Genomic DNA, 19,056 nt, shown 5'->3' with positions numbered 1-19,056 from the left:
AGGAGTGACTCTGGTTGAGACAGGGTCACTCTATCTTTTGCCTGATTTTGCAGACCACCAGGAAGCTTTTCATGCCCCTCATCCCATAAGCCAAATATTAAAACTGAATTCATTTTTACTTTATTAGTAAATGTATCTCAAGACCTATTTTGGAGATACAATGTCATAATTTCCTCTTGAAATTACTGGCGATGCCCAGGAGCGTTATGAAATCAGGGTTCTGTGTTTCAGTATTCAGAACCACCATGGTTTATTATCCTGAAAATTGAGCTCCCAACGTGGGGATGAACAAGCTAACTGCAAGGCCTGTTGACCCTGCCAAGAAGGCTTTAAACTGCAAATGGCAGGAGAGAAAGCTTTCTGCTGAAGCTTGTGGAATATGCACGTGCTCTGGAGCAGCGGTCCTGAGCATTTTTGGCACCAGGGACTAGTTTCATGGAAGACAATATTTCCATGGATGGGGGGGTTGAGGGGGATGGTTTGGGGATGAAACTATTCCACCTCAGATCATCAGTTCACAATAGGTTCGTGCTCCTATGAGAATCTGATGCCGCTGATGATCTGACAGTAGGTGGAGCTCGGGCGGTGATGCTTGCTCACCTGCCACCCACCTCCTGCCGTGCCAGGGGTTGGGGACCCCTGCTCTGGAGGACATCTGATCTGACTGTACAGAGCAGGGCAAGGGGTACCCAGTAAATTCCCAGAAGAAATCACTAGGAAGAAGGGTGGGAACAACACTCAGGTTGAAGTCTGTGTCCCAGAGGATAGAGTATGGCAATATGCAGAGTGCACCAATATTTTAAAATGGAAAGTGGAGCCCAGATGACAAACCTCAGAAGAAGAAAGTCACCAGGAGCCTGCAACAGTCAGGTGCAGAAATGAACAGCAGGCCCACTCAGGAGTTACTCAGAGTTAGGAAGGGAGATTTATTTATTTTTGTTATTATTACTTTCAAACTTTTTTTTTTCTTCAAACTTTATGATGGAAAATGTCAAATAGGCACCAGGAGAGGGAGGAGTACAACAAACCCCCATGTGCCTGTCATCCAGTCCCTGCCTCTTCTATCTGAGCAGGGATACGCTGAGGCAAGGAAGCTTCCAAAGATGTACTCGTGACTTTTCATCCCCTCACTCAGCATAATCTGTAGAGCACCATTTAGGAAAAAAACCACAAAAAAACTAAAACTTTTTAAGAGCACATAAAGGGCAGGATTAAATTTGCTCTAGGCAGTGAGACACCTGAAAAAAGCAGATCAGTAAGTGGAAATAGACAGTAATGGGGCTTTAGAGTAAGATGGAAAGAACTCTATCCCAATAAACTTCATCTTCATCAAGTTTTTCTCCTGCTTTTCCTATCTGAACTGTACTTAGCATAGCCAAATTGTTAATGGGGACAAGTTCTTTATAAAAGAATCCCAACTAGAGGTGGGAGGATCACTTGAGGCCAGCAGTTCGAAGCTGTAGTCTGGGAATAGCCACTGCACTCCAGCCTGGGTAATGTAGTAAGACCCTGTCTCTTAAAAAAAAAAAAAAAAAAAAAAAAGAATTCCAGCTAATAAATGAAAAGGAAACATTTAACACTAGAAAAATCAGATAATCAATGGAATCAATGGTTACTAAAACTATCAGGTGACTGAGTGAGGGGGACTGCACAGTAGAGGAATCCCACCATCCAAGCAGGAAGCAGCGCCTGGAATGACAGCCTCACAGTGACTCTATCCTCCAGCTGCTTCCTTCTTTCCCCAAAGATGAACCCACCTGTGGCTTTGTCAGTCAGGATCCACTTGCGACCTGCACGATCTGCCATAAAGAGTCCTGACAATAACACAGAACTGTTAAAAAAAAAAAAAAAAAAAAAAGCACCGGGCAAGATGGGCCACCAGCCCTGCTGCGGCGCTGCAGCCTCCCATGCACATCCGGTGCAGGGTGCACAGCCTCGCTCCTTCCACCCGTGAGGAAAGCCTTCGGCAAGCATGCCAGCACCAAGTGCTAATGTGCACTTAGACCACCAGACCTTAGTTCAGTTGAAGGGAGAGGAGGTCATTTCCCTCATATTTCCCCCTCGCCGTTGGAATTTGTGATGTGATTTTCTTGTAGCAGACTTACCTTCCTAATTATGTCTTCTTTAAGCTAATATGAAAACTAATTTGTATTCCCTAAGTACCCAGCAGCTGGGTCGGGGGGCAGAGGAGATGGTCCAGGCTTACACTGGCTCGCTCAGAGAAATTGCCCAAGGATTTAAAATGTGTCACGAATAATCTGCGTGACAGATAATCTGTAGGTAACAAGTAAGAGTTGACTATATTCACATTTGTAAAACCAACAGGCCACTTCTGTATCTTAGGACCACTATGAGGATAAATAACATCACGCTTACATGATTTAAGTTCTTGAGAAAAAAAAGACACTGTCTAAATTTGAAGTAGTATTGTTATTTTACGTGGGCTTTCTCCAGGAGTCAAAGCAACTGTGTAGTAGCTACTAGACACAGACAAATGGAAGAAGCAAGATTAAAGGCCCTGTCCTTGGTCCCAAGAGTTGCTGAAAATGGAAAGTGTTGGCAGCCCAGCGTTCCACACCCAGCAGCATTGTCCACACAATGCACAACTTGTTTACACACTCTTGGCCCGAGTGTTCACATGCCCTCTTGTTTTACTAAGGTGCTCCATTTAATGAGAAAAGGACTGTCTGGTCCAACAGCAGGGCTGTGAAAGCTTAATTAGGAGAAGGCCAAGGAGAAGGTCAGCTGAAAGTGGACATTCCTAAAATTAAATTTCCTTTTCATTGTTATAATTCAGGTTTTTTTTTTTTTAAACAAGGGGTAGGAGTAGGAAAAGGACATGAAATCCTTGGAGAAAAAAATACAAAAAGGTGAAAAAGAACACAGTCTAGGTAACATGGCTGGAAAGAGTTGTTCCAGAAACATTGAGGCAAATTTCATTTTTTCCTTCCAACAAGACTGCAATAGAAACTCCCAGGCTTCCTTAAGCAGTCAAGGCATTTCAAGAGGTTCAGACCAACCTCAAACAGTGTGGTCCACTGGAGCTTCCTGTGATGATGGGCACGTTCTGTTTGAGTGCTGTCCGACACAGTGGCTACAGAGTGCTTGAAATGTGGCCAGCGTGACTGAGCAACTGATTTTTAAATTTTATTGTTTTAATTAAGTTTAAATAGCCAGAGCACAGCTCTAAAACCTTTCCAGAGCTTCCAGTGTGCCAACTCCATATCATAAACGTGCCTCCGACAGACAGACACATACACTCACACTGTGTAACACTCTTAAGAGTTGCCTTTGTTTAAATGGAAACTCAATCTAAATTGGATGCTTTGTATTCACCTAAAATATAGATTTCTGGCATTTCCCTTATTTAAGTCACAGGTTCTTTCCTTTACTGCCATACCTCATCAACTTATTTTAACACCCTCCAGCCCCTCCCCCGCCAGGCCTCTGCATGAGAAACTATCAGCATGTGAGAGCAATGCAGTGTAGATATCTGCATGTTATAGTGCTACGGGAATAAGGAGAGGATGGGCTGGGCGGAGTCAGAAGACTGCTGGACGCCTCTCTAGCGAGCCAATCTGATAGCATGGTCTTTGTAGTCTCACTCACAGCAGTGTCTCGGTTTCCATATTTAGACCCCTTCAATGATTCTCAGATCCAATTGCTAGGCTTTATGATAGCAAAGTTTTTTTTTTTTTTTTTTAATCAATTTCACTTAGAAAATCCCATTTAGGCTCTGAAAATCTCTAAATTGGGGCCTTTCTAATAATGAAGATTTGGTGTAATTATAATGTCACAGGCAATTGTGCTGACAAAGCAAAACCAGTATGTCTCCTTGCCAGGCCTTTGCTCTCAGTCTGACCAACAGGAGGAGAAAAGAGGCTTTGTCAGGAGCAGATGTGCACTGGGAGGCCCCAGGAAAGCAGATCTGTTGAATGAAGCAGGTGCCACTTAGACATTCACTTCACTGACTCCAACCACAACCTCCCCTTCATTTGATATCCTGCTCTTGGCAGAAGGATGGAGAAAGAGCATCGCACAAAGAGGAAGCATGTTTATCCTGTTCAGATTACTGCTTCTGCCAGGCTGCTGCTGCTGCTGTTGGGTTCTGCACATTTGCTCTTTATTAAGCAAATGTTAGAGCTGGGTGCTGGCAAGTGAATCCCTGTATTTACACAGGTAACCTGAGAGCCAGAGGGCCCCAAACCATCCTGGCTGCGAGGGACAAGCTATTAGAGTTAATAACAGTGCACTGGCATTCCTTCAAAATCCTAATGGAAGCATAAATAAAAAGAGGAAAGTCCCCTTTACCCAAGAACCTGAAAAACTTTATAAGAATTTTTCCTGTTCTAATATTCTGATTCCTGTGTGAACAGTGATTAATGCCCTTTTTACATGCTCAATTAAAACCCACTTTTCCATCCATGTATTGAATAGAAATGACTCCAATTAAACTTGTCCAATTATGGCTCTGGATTTGGTATGCCAGAAAAAAAAATCCCTTTACAGAATAGCGCTCACAATGACAGGCACAAGATTCAGTCTTGGTTTATAAGGAGCTGGAATAATCTAAGACCAAAGTCTGCCTTTACATACAAAGACTCCGAAAGATCTGCGGACCTAAAGGGAAGGAGAATGAGACAAAGAAGCATGTAACTTGGCCTTGAGGACACCGTGGATGGAGAGGAGACCACAGTCAGTGGTGTCCATCTGCCAGATGGCAGGGACCTTCTTGGGAATCTGTCCGGAAGCCCTGACCTGAGTTGTCTGCTCGGAATGTCCCTGGCTCAGATTGGTGTTCTGTTCATAGGATGGTGTGCTGGCTCATCGAGTTTCCCCAAGCTGAGAATACCCAACACAGGCAGACCAAAGAGTAAATGAATTTGCATCTGTTGAAGTATAGAAAAACAAAAAAAAGAGGACATGAAGGTATGCCAAAGGGACTTGATTCCTTTGGGGCCCTGACATGTCGACTGGAGGTATCCAGTCTTTCACATGAAAAGTATCTAAAAGCTACATCTGAAGGACATGGTCATGGCTTAGATGAGCACTAAGAATAAAGACTGACAGCTACTGGCCTATCATCTCATTGTAAAGCCCCTCTATGTCTACTTTTGATCTGCAGTCTTTAAGCCTTCAAATAGCAGAGCTTAGGTTAGCAATTCCTGGCATATAAATGATGAATGCCCGAGGCCACCCCAGGTTATAATGGTAGAGAGAGAATGACACATCCCCTCTGGATGTGCAGACTACACAAGGAACCTAAATCCGCAAAAAGGGACAGGAGATACTCTCATGAGGCAGTGCTGGTCTTTCTGAAGGTGTCCACAGCTCAGCATCTCTGCAGGAGGCAAAGAAAAGCACCAAAGAACCCTGGCAACTGGAAATCCCTCCAGCTACGGGGGGTATGCCTGAGGAGCGACAGGAAAGGCCTGGTAATTCTAGAGAACAGAATCTCAGTATGCCTGAGGGATATGATGGGACTTCCACCAGGAACACAGGCTTCCCGAAGTAGGGATCCTTGTGGGAGATTCACTACCACCTCTCTGCGAATGAAGACTCACTGGCCCTGGCCCTAAGCATGTGTGCAGAAGTACTAAGAGTGAACCTCTGAAGGTTACTTCCCTTCCCATTCGGTGTGAGTGATTAATCATTATAATGGTAATAATCATAACAGCAGTTGTAGCAGTGGTAGTCAACAGTTACTGCATGCCTCCGATGCCCCAGCCAGTAAAGAGAGTAGGACTATAGTCTCTGCTACCCCGCAAATTAGTGCCATCAACACATCTCCCAGGATGGGGGAGATTGGGGAGTCAGGAAACTGCCACCTCTTTCCAAGAGCTATTTTGGAAGGCACTTTGGACTTCAGGAGGTCATTATGAAGACAGGGAAGGAGGACACGTTTGAGAAGTGAAGAATCACCACTGAGCTGTCCCTTCCCCTCCTCAACACCATGAAAAGGTTGGGTGAGAAACACACATGGGGCAGAGAACTGTACCCCTCTTTGAGTGTCTAGAATCAAGAGCCCCAGTGAACATCTCTGTGCTCCCATTTTTCAGCAGCAGCTCTGTTTCACTGTGAAATCTGGAATTCATGCAATAGTCATGGCTCCTGTCAGCCTTGTGACCCGTCAGGCTTCAGATATTTGATCTTTTGGCGGGCTACTATAAATCCATTACAGCACCTGGCTGCAGATACCTGTAGCCTAGAAGAGAAACTTGCACTTGTGAGGAATCCAAGTGGAAATATGCACGTGGCCTGAGTCATGAATATACTCACTAGGAAGTGAGTCTCGATGTCACCACTGTCTCCGGTCTCAGGTTTTCCTGCTTGGACTCTGCAGTGCATAAAAATAGATCAGTTCTCCTCGCAACCCTCCCACCCTGCTGTTTACTGGCTGCGGATTACTGCAGTCACATGGGTAGATTTTTTTTTTTTTTTAAAGCAAAGCCATGCTGTTTATGAGCTGAGAAGGTCACTGGAAGACAAAGCTCATGAAGTATTTGTGTTGTCCTCCCCTGTGCAGAGAGGGTACAACTTGCCAGGAGACCACAGTGTTATTGATATAGCCCTTAGATCAGCACCACCCAATAGAACTGTCTTCAGTGATAGACATGTTCTGTATTTACACAGTCCATTAAAGTGGCTACAGGTACATGTGCCTGTTTACATTTAAATGTGAATAAATTACAATTAAATTAAAAATTCAGTATCTCAGGGCATATGTGGCTATTCAGCACTTGAAATATGATTGTGACTAATAACTACCTTTTACATTTTATTTCATTTTAATCAACTTGCATTTAAATTCAAATAGCCACATGTAGCTAACAGCTATCATACTGGACAGTACAGATTTAGATCTTAGGTTTTGGTATCATGTTTTTATTTGCCTCTGCTAAGATTTACCGTGAGTCTTTGACTTCTAAAGTGAGTAAAACATAGCTGCCACCATTCTTTAAAATAATCCTGCAAAGGAGTCACCACACCAAGTACTAGCATAACCAGATGAATAATAAAGGCCATGATTTTCATTTGTATTATGCCTTCTTTACTTCCTAGGTAGGCTAAGCTGGCAAGAGGGAGTGAAGGGGAAGAAGGGAGTTTCATTGGGCAGTAGAAAGAGTACTGGAGATCTGGTATGATTTCCAGTCTTACTATTTAAGAGCTGACAGATCCTGGGCAAGTCCCGGTTTTAGCTGCTTCTGAACAGGGCTCAGAAGATCTATTCTACTCAGTTTACTGGGTGAAGGTAGAATAATGCAGACACTGCTTAGCCATTTGCAAGGAGATGATGGTGGCAGTGGTGGTGGTTATAGCAGTAGTAAAAAAACAAAATGAAAGAATGGACAATGAAAGGAAAAAGATGAAGACCCTAAATAATTATGCTCAATGCGTATAGCCAAAAGGCAAAATTACAGCCGACTGAAATGGTTATTTTCCTGGTATGACATCTACCAACATGCTTCCCAGAATGAAAACGATTCATCTTAGAGAAAAGTTAGCTGACTTAAATGGGAAAGTCCCTGTCTGCAAAGAAAGCCTATTTCCCAGGGGGGCGTGTGGAAGACACTAAGAGACACTGCTGTCCCAAGGTGCTGCACCACACACTGTTCAGTTCCCAGGAACAGCCGCCAGCTCCCAGCTCAGCTGGAGCCACAGGCAACGCTGCATACTCCCCTCACTCCTCTTCATTTTGATCCACAGCTCACAGCTCTCCTTATATTACAAGAAGGAATCTTTTCAGGTCTAGGACTATCCCCTCCTCCCCCTCTATTTAAAAAAGGCCTATGATTCCAAAGGAGAAACAGTTGTAATACACATGAATCTTCATTTGCTTTTTCTTACAGAACAGGCGATGCCTCAGCGCAGTCTGAGACCAGCACTCTAGTGTCTTCATTTTCTCTCAAGTCACTCTATCAACAAGGGAGTGGGTGGAAAAGACCATTTACCTTACAGGAGGGCAGCCTAAAAATCCACAGCTACCAGCTGTGCTGCTCTTTGAGGACCTTGAAGATGAGAGGCTTGTATCCTGGGACTCACAGCTCACACAAAAAACAGTTGCTTAGGGGCTGCCTGCTTCAAGTCCTGAGGCACTGAGCTTACCATCTTTGGATAAAAGCTACAAATAGTATCACAGTGTCATAGAATACAACAGCACTTTTAAGGCTATTATGCTTATGGTGACTGAAAATGCACTCTTACACTATGACTATTTAATACATTCATTTATTTAAACTTTAAAATAATGAGGCAAAAAGTGATTTAGTACACACTGGAATAGCACATCAGCAACCTTTTTGGGGAGAAACAATAATACAGTTCCTAAATTAACATTTACATCTCAGTGGACTCTTGTGAGAACAAGCCCATATGCTGATGTGTCCAGGGAACGAGAAGCACAGAAAAAGGTGGAAGGAGATGTGTTTTACAGTCTAACATGTGGAGGACTGGCATCATCCCTCTCATTTTTAAAGAGTTGGAACAGTGGGACATGCAGTAAGTAAAAATGGATGATGGTGGTGACAAAAAGGAAAAAATGGCAAAAGCTACCTTTCGTGATAGAATTGAAATACAATGCATCTGTTGAGATTTGAAGACAGATTGTGCCATTTTAGGAGTAAAAAGGCCACACTCATGACTGCAAACTATGTGCAGAAGAGAACAGCAGCCCTAGACAAAGGCAAGTGATAGAGCCTTTAAACAATGTCACCTTGTATTTTCTTCAGTCAAGGTTACAGAAAGGGCTTCTAATCTATTCCCATTTTTACAGCATCCACCTCTGCAACATACATCTTCATCTGCGAAAGGCAAGCATTCGGATCCGTCTTAAAGACAGGAAAGCAGCGTCTACATAGTACTGTGCACTCCAACATATGTGAGGAATGATGGAGAAGAAATTGATGCTGACAGCTAAATAATTTTATATTTATGATGCATCCCTGTGCCAGGCACTATGCTAAGAATTTGACAGGAATCATCTTGTTTAATGCTCACAACTTCCTTCTGAGTACAGAACTATCATTATCCTAATTTTTATAGCTAAGGCTTAGAGAGGTTAATTTGCTTGCCTAAGATTACAAAGCTTGTTAGAGGTTCAGCTTTTAGGGTCTCCAGCTCTGCGGGACCTCCCCTCTCCATTGCTCCTCCTTTTACTCTCAGTGCTATACCAGGTATCTACAAAGTTAAACGATCCTCACCACCACCTTCTGTAGTAGAGGTTCTTAACCTTTTTTTGTGGGCTGGAGATGAACAGGGGTGGGGGTGGGGGTGGGAATGCCTCTGGTCTAGTTACACATTCAATCAAAGCTAACACCCTCCCTGCTGCTAGCGGAGGCAAAGAAAAAAAAAAAGCTATAGATACCAAAAAAAAAAAAAAAATACAAATACCTTTGTACAGAATTTCTCAGGGTCCATAGAACCCAGGTTAAGAATATCCTATTGGGCTGGGCGTGATGGCTCATGCCTGAAATCCCAGCACTTTGGGAGGCCGGATTATTTGAGGTCAGGAGTTCGAGACCAGCCTGGCCAACATGGTGAAACCCCATCTCTACCAAAAATTAAAAAAATTAGCTGGGCTCTCTCAGGAGGCTGAGGCAGGAGAATCGCTTGAACCCAGGAGGTGGAGGTTGCAGTGAGCCAAGATTGTGCCACTGCACTCCAGCCTGGGCGAGACAGAGTAAGACTGTCTAAAAAAAAAAAAAAAAAAAAAAAAAAAAAAAAAAAAAAAAAAAAAAAAAAAAAAAATCTATTGAGCATTGTTGAGATTAAATTCTGCTGAGAAAACATACATATTTTAAAAAGTTTTTAATAAGGTCAAAGAAAACAGGGAAGTGAAAAGGTGAAGATTGTCTAGTGTAAAAACATATAATGTTTTTCCCTAAAGAAATGTCTATATTAATTTAATTTGGCAGTTGGAATGCATAGTAAAATGTACGTTTGTTTTACAGCACAGTAAGGCAGAGTGGGGTCTTATAATTTTATTTTTTTATTTTTTATTTTATTTATTTTTTTGAGACGGAGTCTCGCTCTGTCACCCAGGCTGGACTGCAGTGGCGCGATCTCGGCTCACTGCAAGCTCACCTCCCGGGTTCACGCCATTCTCCTGCCTCAGCCTCCCAAGTAGCTGGGACTACAGGTGCCCGCCACCACGCATGGCTAATATTTGTATTTTTTAGTAGAGACGGGGTTTCACCGTGTTAGTCAGGATGGTCTCGATCTCCTGACCTCGTGATCCATCTGCCTCGGCCTCCCAAAGTGCTGGGATTACAGGCGTCAGCCACCGCGCCCGGTGGTCTTATAGTTTCAGAAAATATGACGTTGAAGTCTTAAGGTGGAACCTCAGCAGCAAGACTGTTGCCAGGACCAGCCCAGAACATGGGACACGCTACCCTGAGGATACTTGCGAAGGGCTGTTCCTTCTCTAACTGTAATGACAATGCCTTGTCATCAGCTTTAATTTTTATTTTATTTTATTTTTATTTTTTATTTACTAGGAAGTCTCACTCTGTCAGCCTGGCTGGAGTGCAGTGGCGCAATCTTGGCTCACTGCAACCTCTGCCTCCCGGGTTCAAGCGATTCTCCTGCCTCAGCCTCCCAAGTAGCTGGGACTATAGGCGCGTGCCACCACGCCCGGCTAAATTTTGTATTTTTAGTAGAGACAGGGTTTCACCATATTGGCCAGGCTGGTCTCGAACTCCTGACCTTGTGATCCGCCCGCGTCGGCATCCCAAAGTGCTGGGATTACAGGCGTGAGCCACCGCACCCAGCAGCTTTAATTTTTAAACAGCCCTCCAGTCCATTTCTCTTCATTCAGAACATGAGGAGGGAGGGTTGAGACCCCTAGTCTTAACCAGGGCAGCATAGATAGTAGGTGGTTTCTGAGTCTTCAGTGCTGACTAGCGGAGACAGATGTGCTCTTCAAAATCTCTGGGGGACCCCAAGCAAGGGCTGTAGGCAGAGCCAAGTGGAAGACCCGGTGAGGAGCTGGGGAAACAAATAAGCCAATAAACTCGCTCCAGGCAAAAATGAACACGCCCCTGACCCTTTCCCCAGGCTCCACAGCCCTACCACCTTGGTCTCAACTTTGTTAGAGACAGGTGGGAAGGCTGAAAGAGTCCTGGCCTAAACTGAAGGGCAGCAGGAAGGCTTGAGCAGAGGCTTCTAGGAGCTGATGAAACAACTCGTCTGCTGGGGTTCCTTCCTTCTGAACATCATCTACTTCCCCTTAGTTTCCCTGGCTCTAAATAGCACCCGTAGCCCACCACCCAACTCCAGTCAAGAAGACACATTCACTAATTGCAAAGTACTCTGCTCACTGAAAATGTTTAAGGCTGACAGCCAGCCAATGATGAGTTCTGCAACCGGAGAAGCATACAGACCTGTCGGCTCCTCTGGCCAGCAAAGGCAAGCCTGTGTGTGTGCAGAGGGAGGGCTGCTGAGCCCGGGGCACTCAGCAGCATGAACCTCCAGGGTACCCCTACAGCCCTCGGAACAGCTGGGCAGATGGGTGCTGTGGCTAAACTAGACTAAGGCAAGCAGCCTCTGGCAGGGGTGGGGAAAGGTTTGACATTTCCAAATTTATTTGTTCAACAATGATGTTATCACCCTGTATTTGTGGAGTCTAGGCAGGAACCCAGAGCTCACATCAAAGGGAGACAGTGTAGTACAGTGGTTTGGAAACAAATTGCCTGAATTGTCTGCCACTCTCTATGTGAACTTGGTTAAGTTACTGAAACTTTCTGTGTCTCAGCTTCCCTATGTGTTAAATCAGTTTAACAGTGTTTACTCATAAAGTTATCATGCGTTTTAAATATAATGCATGTAAAACACTTAGAATGCTTATACATAGTAAGCATTATGTAAATTTTGTTAAATGAATAAAATAATGATACAACAGGATTGAGAGACAGAATGCAAGGTCAACAGCTGAGAAGTATGTTGATGTCCTAGGTCAGAGAGCTCCATAAGTGGGGTATGCCCTGCTAACATCTTTTCTTTTTCTTTTTTGAAATGGAGTCTCACTCTGTCATCCTGGCTGGAGTGCAGTGGCATGATCTTGGCTCACTGCAGCCTCGACCTCCTGGGCTCAAGGAATCCTCTCACCTTAGCCTCCTGAGTAGCTGTGACTATAGGCATGAGCCCTGTGCTGGGCTAATTTTTATATTTTTTGTAGAAACAGGGTTTCACCATGTTGCCCAGGCTGGTCTTGAACTCCTGAGCTCAAGCAATCCATCTGCCTCAAACTTTCAAAGTGTTAGGATTATAGGCGTGAACTACTTTGTCGGGCCTCCACTAACATCTTCATTACAAAAAATGAAATTGAAAAAAATCAAAAGAATATAAAGGAGAAAGTGAAATTTCAAAGTGCAAGAACACTTGCTTCCCTCACCTGGTCCATCTCTGTGATGAAAACTCCCTATAACCCTGAACCTGGGGAAAGCTGGGGTAGAAGCAGAGGAGAAAACTTGAGTCAATTTTACAGTTTATTAGTGGTTCTGTTTAAAGGCTTGGTAGGATAAAAAATGGCTAAGATAAGGTTTTCTTTTCTTTTCTTTTCTTTTTTTTTGAGACGGAGTCTCGCTCTATACCCAGGCTGGAGTGCAGTGGCGCGATCTTGGATCACTGCAAACTCCACCTCCCAGGTTCACGCCATTCTCCTGCCTCAGCCTCCCGAGTAGCTGGGACTACAGGCACCCGCCACCGCGCCTGGCTAATTTTTGGTGTTTTTAGTAGAGACAGGGTTTCACTGTGTTAGCCAGGATGGTCTTGATCTCCTGACTTCGTGATCCGCCCGCCTCGGCCTCCCAAAGTGCTGGGATTACAGGCGTGAGCCACCGCACACGGCAGGTTTTATTCTTTCAAATGAACTTTAAAATCAGTATAAAGTTCATATTCCCAAAACACTCTTTGGAATTTTGAATAAAAGTTTTTTCAAATTTAAAAGATGAACCTTTTGTTTGTTTGAGACAGAGTCTCGCTTTGTTGCCCAGGCTGGAGTGCAATGGTGCAATCTCAGCTCACTGCAACCTCTGCCTCCTGGGTTCAAGCAATTCTCCTGCCTCAGCCTCCTGAGTAGCTGGGATTACAGGTACCCACCACCATGCCCAGCTAATTTTTGTATTTTTAGTAGAGATGGGGTTTGACCATGTTGCCCAGGCTGGTCTGGAACTTTGGGAGGCTGAGGCGGGCAGATCACCTGAGGTCGGGAGTTCGAGACCAGCCTGACCAACATGGAGAAACCCTGTCTCTACTGAAAATACAAAATTAGCTGGGTGTGGTGGTACATGCCTGTAATCCCAGCTACTCGGGAGGCTGAGGCAGGAGAATCACTTGAACCCAGGAGGCAGAGGCTGCGGTGAGCTGAGATTGAGCCACTGCACTCCAGCCTGGACAACAAGAGTGAAACTCCGTCTCAAAAACAAACAAACAAACAAAAACCCCAAAGGACAAAACCCAAAAAAACCCCACTCCAAACCAGCAAATGCTACATCCTCTCTTTTTTCTTGTAGCATCATTAGGAAAAGTGTCAGCTATATTAAAAAATGCTGATGCTTTCTTAGCAGCTCTGCTAAGAGGCTTATTAGGTTGGTGTGAAAGTAATTGCACCAACTTCAAATATGCCATTACTTCTAATGGCAAAAAAACCCACAATTACTTTTGCACCAACCAATACTTACGAACTTGTTAATCTATTTTGTTTTCCCCCATCTACTTTTCAGGAATGAAAGATAGCTGTATAAATCTGCGATAAGATCTCAGACAGAAGAGTGTTTCTGAGGTGGCCAAGTGCCAATATAATCCTTCTCTTTCATTACGTTTGCTGCAATAGGAAGGAAGAGAAAGGTCTATAGGCCTGGTTTTCCGAGGCTTGCCAACAATGGGTGTTAAGGTCTGGGTGAGAGGTGAGAGGCACTCAGCAAAGAGCTCCTCAAGTCTGAGTGAATGCCTGTATCTGTCAGTCCTGGAGGTCAGGAGTCCTGGAACACAGGGGGTTCTGGGGACCAGCAGAGAGGAAGGCAGAGTGAAGAAAAACAAATGGGCTGAACTGTATGACTTCTTACATTAAGGTGTATAAGATGAAAAGAGTATTGAGATAACTATGTTCAAAAAATGAAGTAAAGGGCCGGGTGTAGTGGCTCATGCCTATAATCCTAACACTTTGGGAGACTAAGGCGGGAGGATCATTTTGAGCCCAGGAGTTTGAGACCAGCCTGGGTAACAAAGGGAGATCCCATCTCTACAAAAAATATAATTTAAAAAATTAGCGCAGTGTGGCAGTGCGCACCTGTGGTCCCAGCGTCTCAGTAGGCTGAGGTGGGAGGATAGCTTTAGCCTGAGGTCAATGCTGCAGTGAACCAGTCTAGGTGACAGAGCGAGACCCTGTCTCAAAACAAACAAACAAACAAACAAAGGAAGGAATTAATCTGGTAGCTTTCACCAGCCTCAGGCAATTCTACCTACATCTAAATGAAAAGGCATCTGTGAAAATCTTTATATTGAACCGAACCATGAAACTCCATCCTAAGAGACCAAAGACTCTATTGAAAAAGACAGAGAACATAGAAATAAAGTAATGTGAGTGCTTGGGTAGTTCCTTTAGTGTCGGGGTAGTGTGGGGTAGATGTCCAGAAAGAAGTCTTCAGGGTGCGCAGGTGCTAGGTGCAATGTCTTCATCAGGTCTGCTTTGGTGATCCAGAATTTAAACTTCTGGCTTGCATGGGTCATTATCTTTTTTTTTTTTTTCTCAAGACGGAGTCTTGCTCTGTCGCCCAGGCTGGAGTGTAGTGGCATGATCTCAGCTCATTGCAATCTCCATCTCCTGGGTTCAAGCGATTCTCGTGCCTGGAACTCCCGATTCGCTGGGATTACAGGTGTTGCCACCACGCCTGTCTAATTTTTTGTATTTTAGTAGAAACAGGGTTTCACCATGTTGGTCAGGCTGGTCTCAAACTCCTGACCTCAGGTCATCCACCCACCTTGGCCTCCCAAAGTAGTGGGATTACAGGTGTGAGCCACTGAGCCTGGTTTTTTTTTTTTTTTTTTTTTTGAGACAGGGTCTTGATCTCTCACCCAGACTGGAGTGCAGTGGTGTGATCATGGCTCACTGCAGCTTTGACTTCCTGGGCTCTAGCAGTCCTCTCACCTCAGGCCCCCAAGTAGCTGGGACTACAGGTGTGCACCACCACTCCTGGCTAATTTTTAAAATTTTTTGTAGAGATGGGGTCTTACTATGTTGTTCAGGTTGGTCTTGGACTCCTGGACTCAAGCAATCCTCCTACCTCAGCCTCCCAAAGTGCTGGGATTACAGGCATGAGCTACTGTGCCTGGCCTATGGGTCATTATCTCTAACTTGAAAAACACCATCCCCTAGGATACTGCTTCATAACCTCACCCGCCCCCGCCACTTCCCAATGGTTATGGACTTCATCAGGCTCCATATGCAGTGGTCCTCTATCCCTGCTAGTTCCATCCCACAAACTCTTTCTACTTCAGAACTGAACGATATCCAAATTGCTCTCAGAAGAGTCATCTGCTATTCCAATTTTGATTTAAACCATACTCTGAAATATGGGATACATGTTTTCCCCTAAGTAGTATCTGTTTCCAAGTTAGTTCTATGTCAACAAACAGCACCTTGTTCTGCTATCATCTGGTTCTTCCTGATAATAAACTCTTTCTGATTAAAAAAACTTGGCCTGGCCAGGGTGTGGTGGCTCATGCCTATAATCCCAGCACTTTGGGAGGCCGAAGTGGGAGGATCGCTCGAGCCCGAGAGTTTGAGACCAGCCAGAGCAATATGGAGAGGCCTCATTTCTATTAAAAAAAGAAAAAAGATTAAAAAAAAAAGTGACCTACTGGCAGATACCATAAGCTTGTCTGCCCAGAAGTGACAAACATAGGCCGGGCACAGCGGCTTACGCCTGTATTCCCAGTACTTTGGGAGGCTGAGGTGGGTGGATCACCTGAGGCCAGAGTTCAAGACCAGTCATGGCCCATCTCCATTAAAAACACAAAAATTATCTGGGCGTGGTGTGGCACGTCTGTAATCCCAGCTACTCGGGAGGCTGAGGCACGAGAATCATTGGAACTTCCAGGAAGCAGAAGTTGCAATGAGCTGAGATTGTGCCACTGCACTCCAGCCTGGGTGACAGAGCAAGACTCTGTCTCAAAAAACAAAAACAAAAACAAAAAGAAGCGACAAACTCTGGCAACAGGACAGAATCCGAAAGAATGATGAAAAAGAGAACCTCTAAAAGTCTAGCCAGATATCAAAATTGCTGATTAAGAGGGAAAAATCTGGTTCCAATCCCAAAGTAAATACTATAGCACTGTGGGCAAAAATGTTAGAAGACAAGAGGATTATCAAAGTTACTTGGATCATATCCCATATGAGATTCATTCTTTGGATTCCCAAGGGCAGATGAAATGATTGGCCTTTGCCTAAAACTGCTGGGATACGGCACAACTCAAGGGTCTGATTTGATACAGAAATGCTGCATTCAGAAAGAGATAACTTCCAACTCTCAAGGCCTGAGTTCAGCAAGTACTGGCAGTCACAGACTGAGGATCGCCTGCTTTGGGGGAAATACTGGCTTTAAGGATGTGAACCAGAATTTTCCCAGATCACAAATGTAGCCAACAACATGAAATCACACCAAATGATTCACACAACCCAATGCTACTGAAAAGAGGCAGCTTCCAGTAATCAATAGTAGCGGGTGTGGTTCAACTTTATTGTATGGCTGAACGGTTCTACTTGGCTGAGAGCCAGAGGGTCCTTGGACTTACCTATAAATTCATCCATCTGAAAAGGTGATGCTGGGGAGGAGCCAGAATTATAGAGCAGTCTGTTCTCTCCCAGACAGGTCAAGTCGATTAGAATGGATAATAAAGTTTCCTACTGAACCCACATGGGAAGTTATTTTTAGCAGTTCCATAGTGAATAAGAGCAATCACACTTCACATGAATGCCACATAAGCCAGATATCCTACCCTTTGCTCAGGGTGCCTTAGGACTCTGATGAGGAATAGAAAAAGGTAAAAAAATAGAAGTAGGATTCTAGCTAGAGAGAGAGGTTTTCTTTAATTCCAACCATGGTCCATTTCATCCTGAAGATGTGTGGCTATAAGATGTCCTTTGTCCTACAGCATTCTGGTTGAGATCAACTCTGTCTAGATTTAGGTAAGTTCACAAAAGCCTCTTTCCCTACAGAAAAAGTAGGCTATAGTTTTAGAATTGAATTTGTTTGGCATCTTTGGAAAATGATTCTCAGAAGCCACGATGGCTCTTTGCATTTCCTATGTTATTCTTCTCTGGGGGGACAGAGGTACTTTGTTTCCTCCTATTCCAAAGGAGGACACAGCACTATGTCTTTCTTCAAAGACTTTTCCAACTAACAGAGCATTCGGTTCTTAGGCACCTACCATAAACAAAGTGCCAGGTACTTTTCTTTCTGCCACTAATGCCATTAAGGAACCTTCTGCCTACATGATGAAAGTATGTTATTTATCTATCCTCATTCCAGGATTGCTTTTTTTTTTTTTTTGAGACGGAGTCTCATTCTGTCACCCAGGTTGGAGTGCAGTGGCGCAATCTCAGGTCACTGCAACCTCTGCCTCTCGGGTTCAAGCGATTTTCTTGCCTCAGCCTCGCACATCACCATGGACAGGGTTTTGCCATGTTGGCCAGGCTGGTCTTGAACTCCTGACCTCAGGTGATCCACCCACTTTGGCTTCCCAAAGTGCTGGGATTAATAGGCATGAGCCACCGTGCCCAGCCCCATTCCAGGACTTTAAAGCAACAATTTCCCCAAAGCCATGGAGTATTTAATTTGTCCTGCTTAATTATATATTATTTAAAAATATAACAATCACATAGGGTCTCACAGAACAGATCTGGCCCTCCTCTTTGACCCAGACTTCTGAGGCACTTCCTTGGGCAGCTTGTCTTGCCAACTGACTCCTTACCAACGTGGACCCAAAGAACTGGGCTGAAGTTGTATATTTTTGCCACCATATTTCTATGAATTTTATCCCTTTTGCTTATTCAGGATATTCACCAATGTCCAGGAAGTCAAAGAGCTGGGGAAGAAGCTCAGGGTAGGGGCATGTAATTGGCTAAATCCAGAGGTCCTTCGTGAGGCTACATATAACAGGAAGCAGAACCACAGTACCAACCAGAGAGGCACCGGCATCACAGCCTGCTGCCTGACCCCAAGCACAGGTGAGACAGTGGCGCCTTTCTTGATGTAGTCAGAACTTTCCATGATGGTCCTGCCCATGAGAGAGTCTCTGCTACAGTAAAGGACATTGATCTACCCTATCCGATGAGACAGTAAAAGACAAAATGTGGCTCACAGTGAATTTTAAGGTGCTTCTCAGCAAGTCTTGTCACAAGAAGATAATCACTTTTTAAGTAACAATTCAATTAGGTAGCCATTATCATGGCATTTTCCTTCAGGAACCCCCATGTTTCCTACTAGTGAAAGGAATCACAGGCTCCTAGAATATTCCTAGGCATGAAATGTCTACCAATGAAGAAAAAAAAAATCGAAGCTCAAACTCTTTCTGAAGGCTTTGTTGCCAGTCATGTCAGGAAGGTTTAAGTGGAAACAGGGAAGAAATTTAATAAAATATTTATGCTCTCTTACCATTAGCATCTTGGACTCCAGTAAGTGCTCCGACGGCTGCTGCGGTTTCCCCAGACAAGACGATCTGTCCCCCACCTTGTAAGGTGGCCTCAGCCAGGGTGGCGACAGCATGGGCGGCAGCTTCGCTGCGGGCACAGGAACAGGAGAGAGGGGGATGTGTAAGATGAATAGAGGAACAGCACTGCAGCCAAGACAAACCATCCTTTCAATGCCTTCCTTGGGTCCTTCTACTGACTCCATGGTTGTGATCCTACCAGCAAATACGTGATAACAGTGCTAATAGATAAAGCCAAGAGTAATTTTGAAATAATATTAATGGCTAGAGAAATCTCAAGTCTTACATAGCTATAAAGCTAATGGTGAGAGTTTCTCAGAACCTCGGTAATTGAGTGTTTGAGGACAG

General features: G+C 44.3%; 1 protein-coding gene across 8 annotated transcripts in view; it reads right to left on the bottom strand.

Moving 5' to 3' along the window:
- The window catches only part of NRF1 (nuclear respiratory factor 1), a 145,192-nt gene that overhangs the window by 10,734 nt on the left and 115,402 nt on the right, over positions 1 to 19,056 (bottom strand). For 6 of the 8 annotated variants that reach the window (XM_055114860.1, XM_057302686.1, XM_063606094.1 and 3 more), the window contains exon 10: positions 18,654 to 18,778. In XM_055114860.1, coding sequence (XP_054970835.1) covers positions 18,654 to 18,778 — 125 coding nt within the window. Of the gene's footprint in view, positions 1 to 1,757; positions 18,779 to 19,056 lie in introns of all 8 variants that reach the window. The other 2 variants (XM_034964979.2, XR_010112642.1) reach the window with 2 other exon arrangements.

Source organism: Pan paniscus, chromosome 6 (assembly GCF_029289425.2).
Source record: "Pan paniscus chromosome 6, NHGRI_mPanPan1-v2.0_pri, whole genome shotgun sequence".
In the NCBI taxonomy this organism is placed as follows: domain Eukaryota; kingdom Metazoa; phylum Chordata; class Mammalia; order Primates; family Hominidae; genus Pan; species Pan paniscus.
This window is presented reverse-complemented; position numbering and strand designations above follow the sequence as displayed.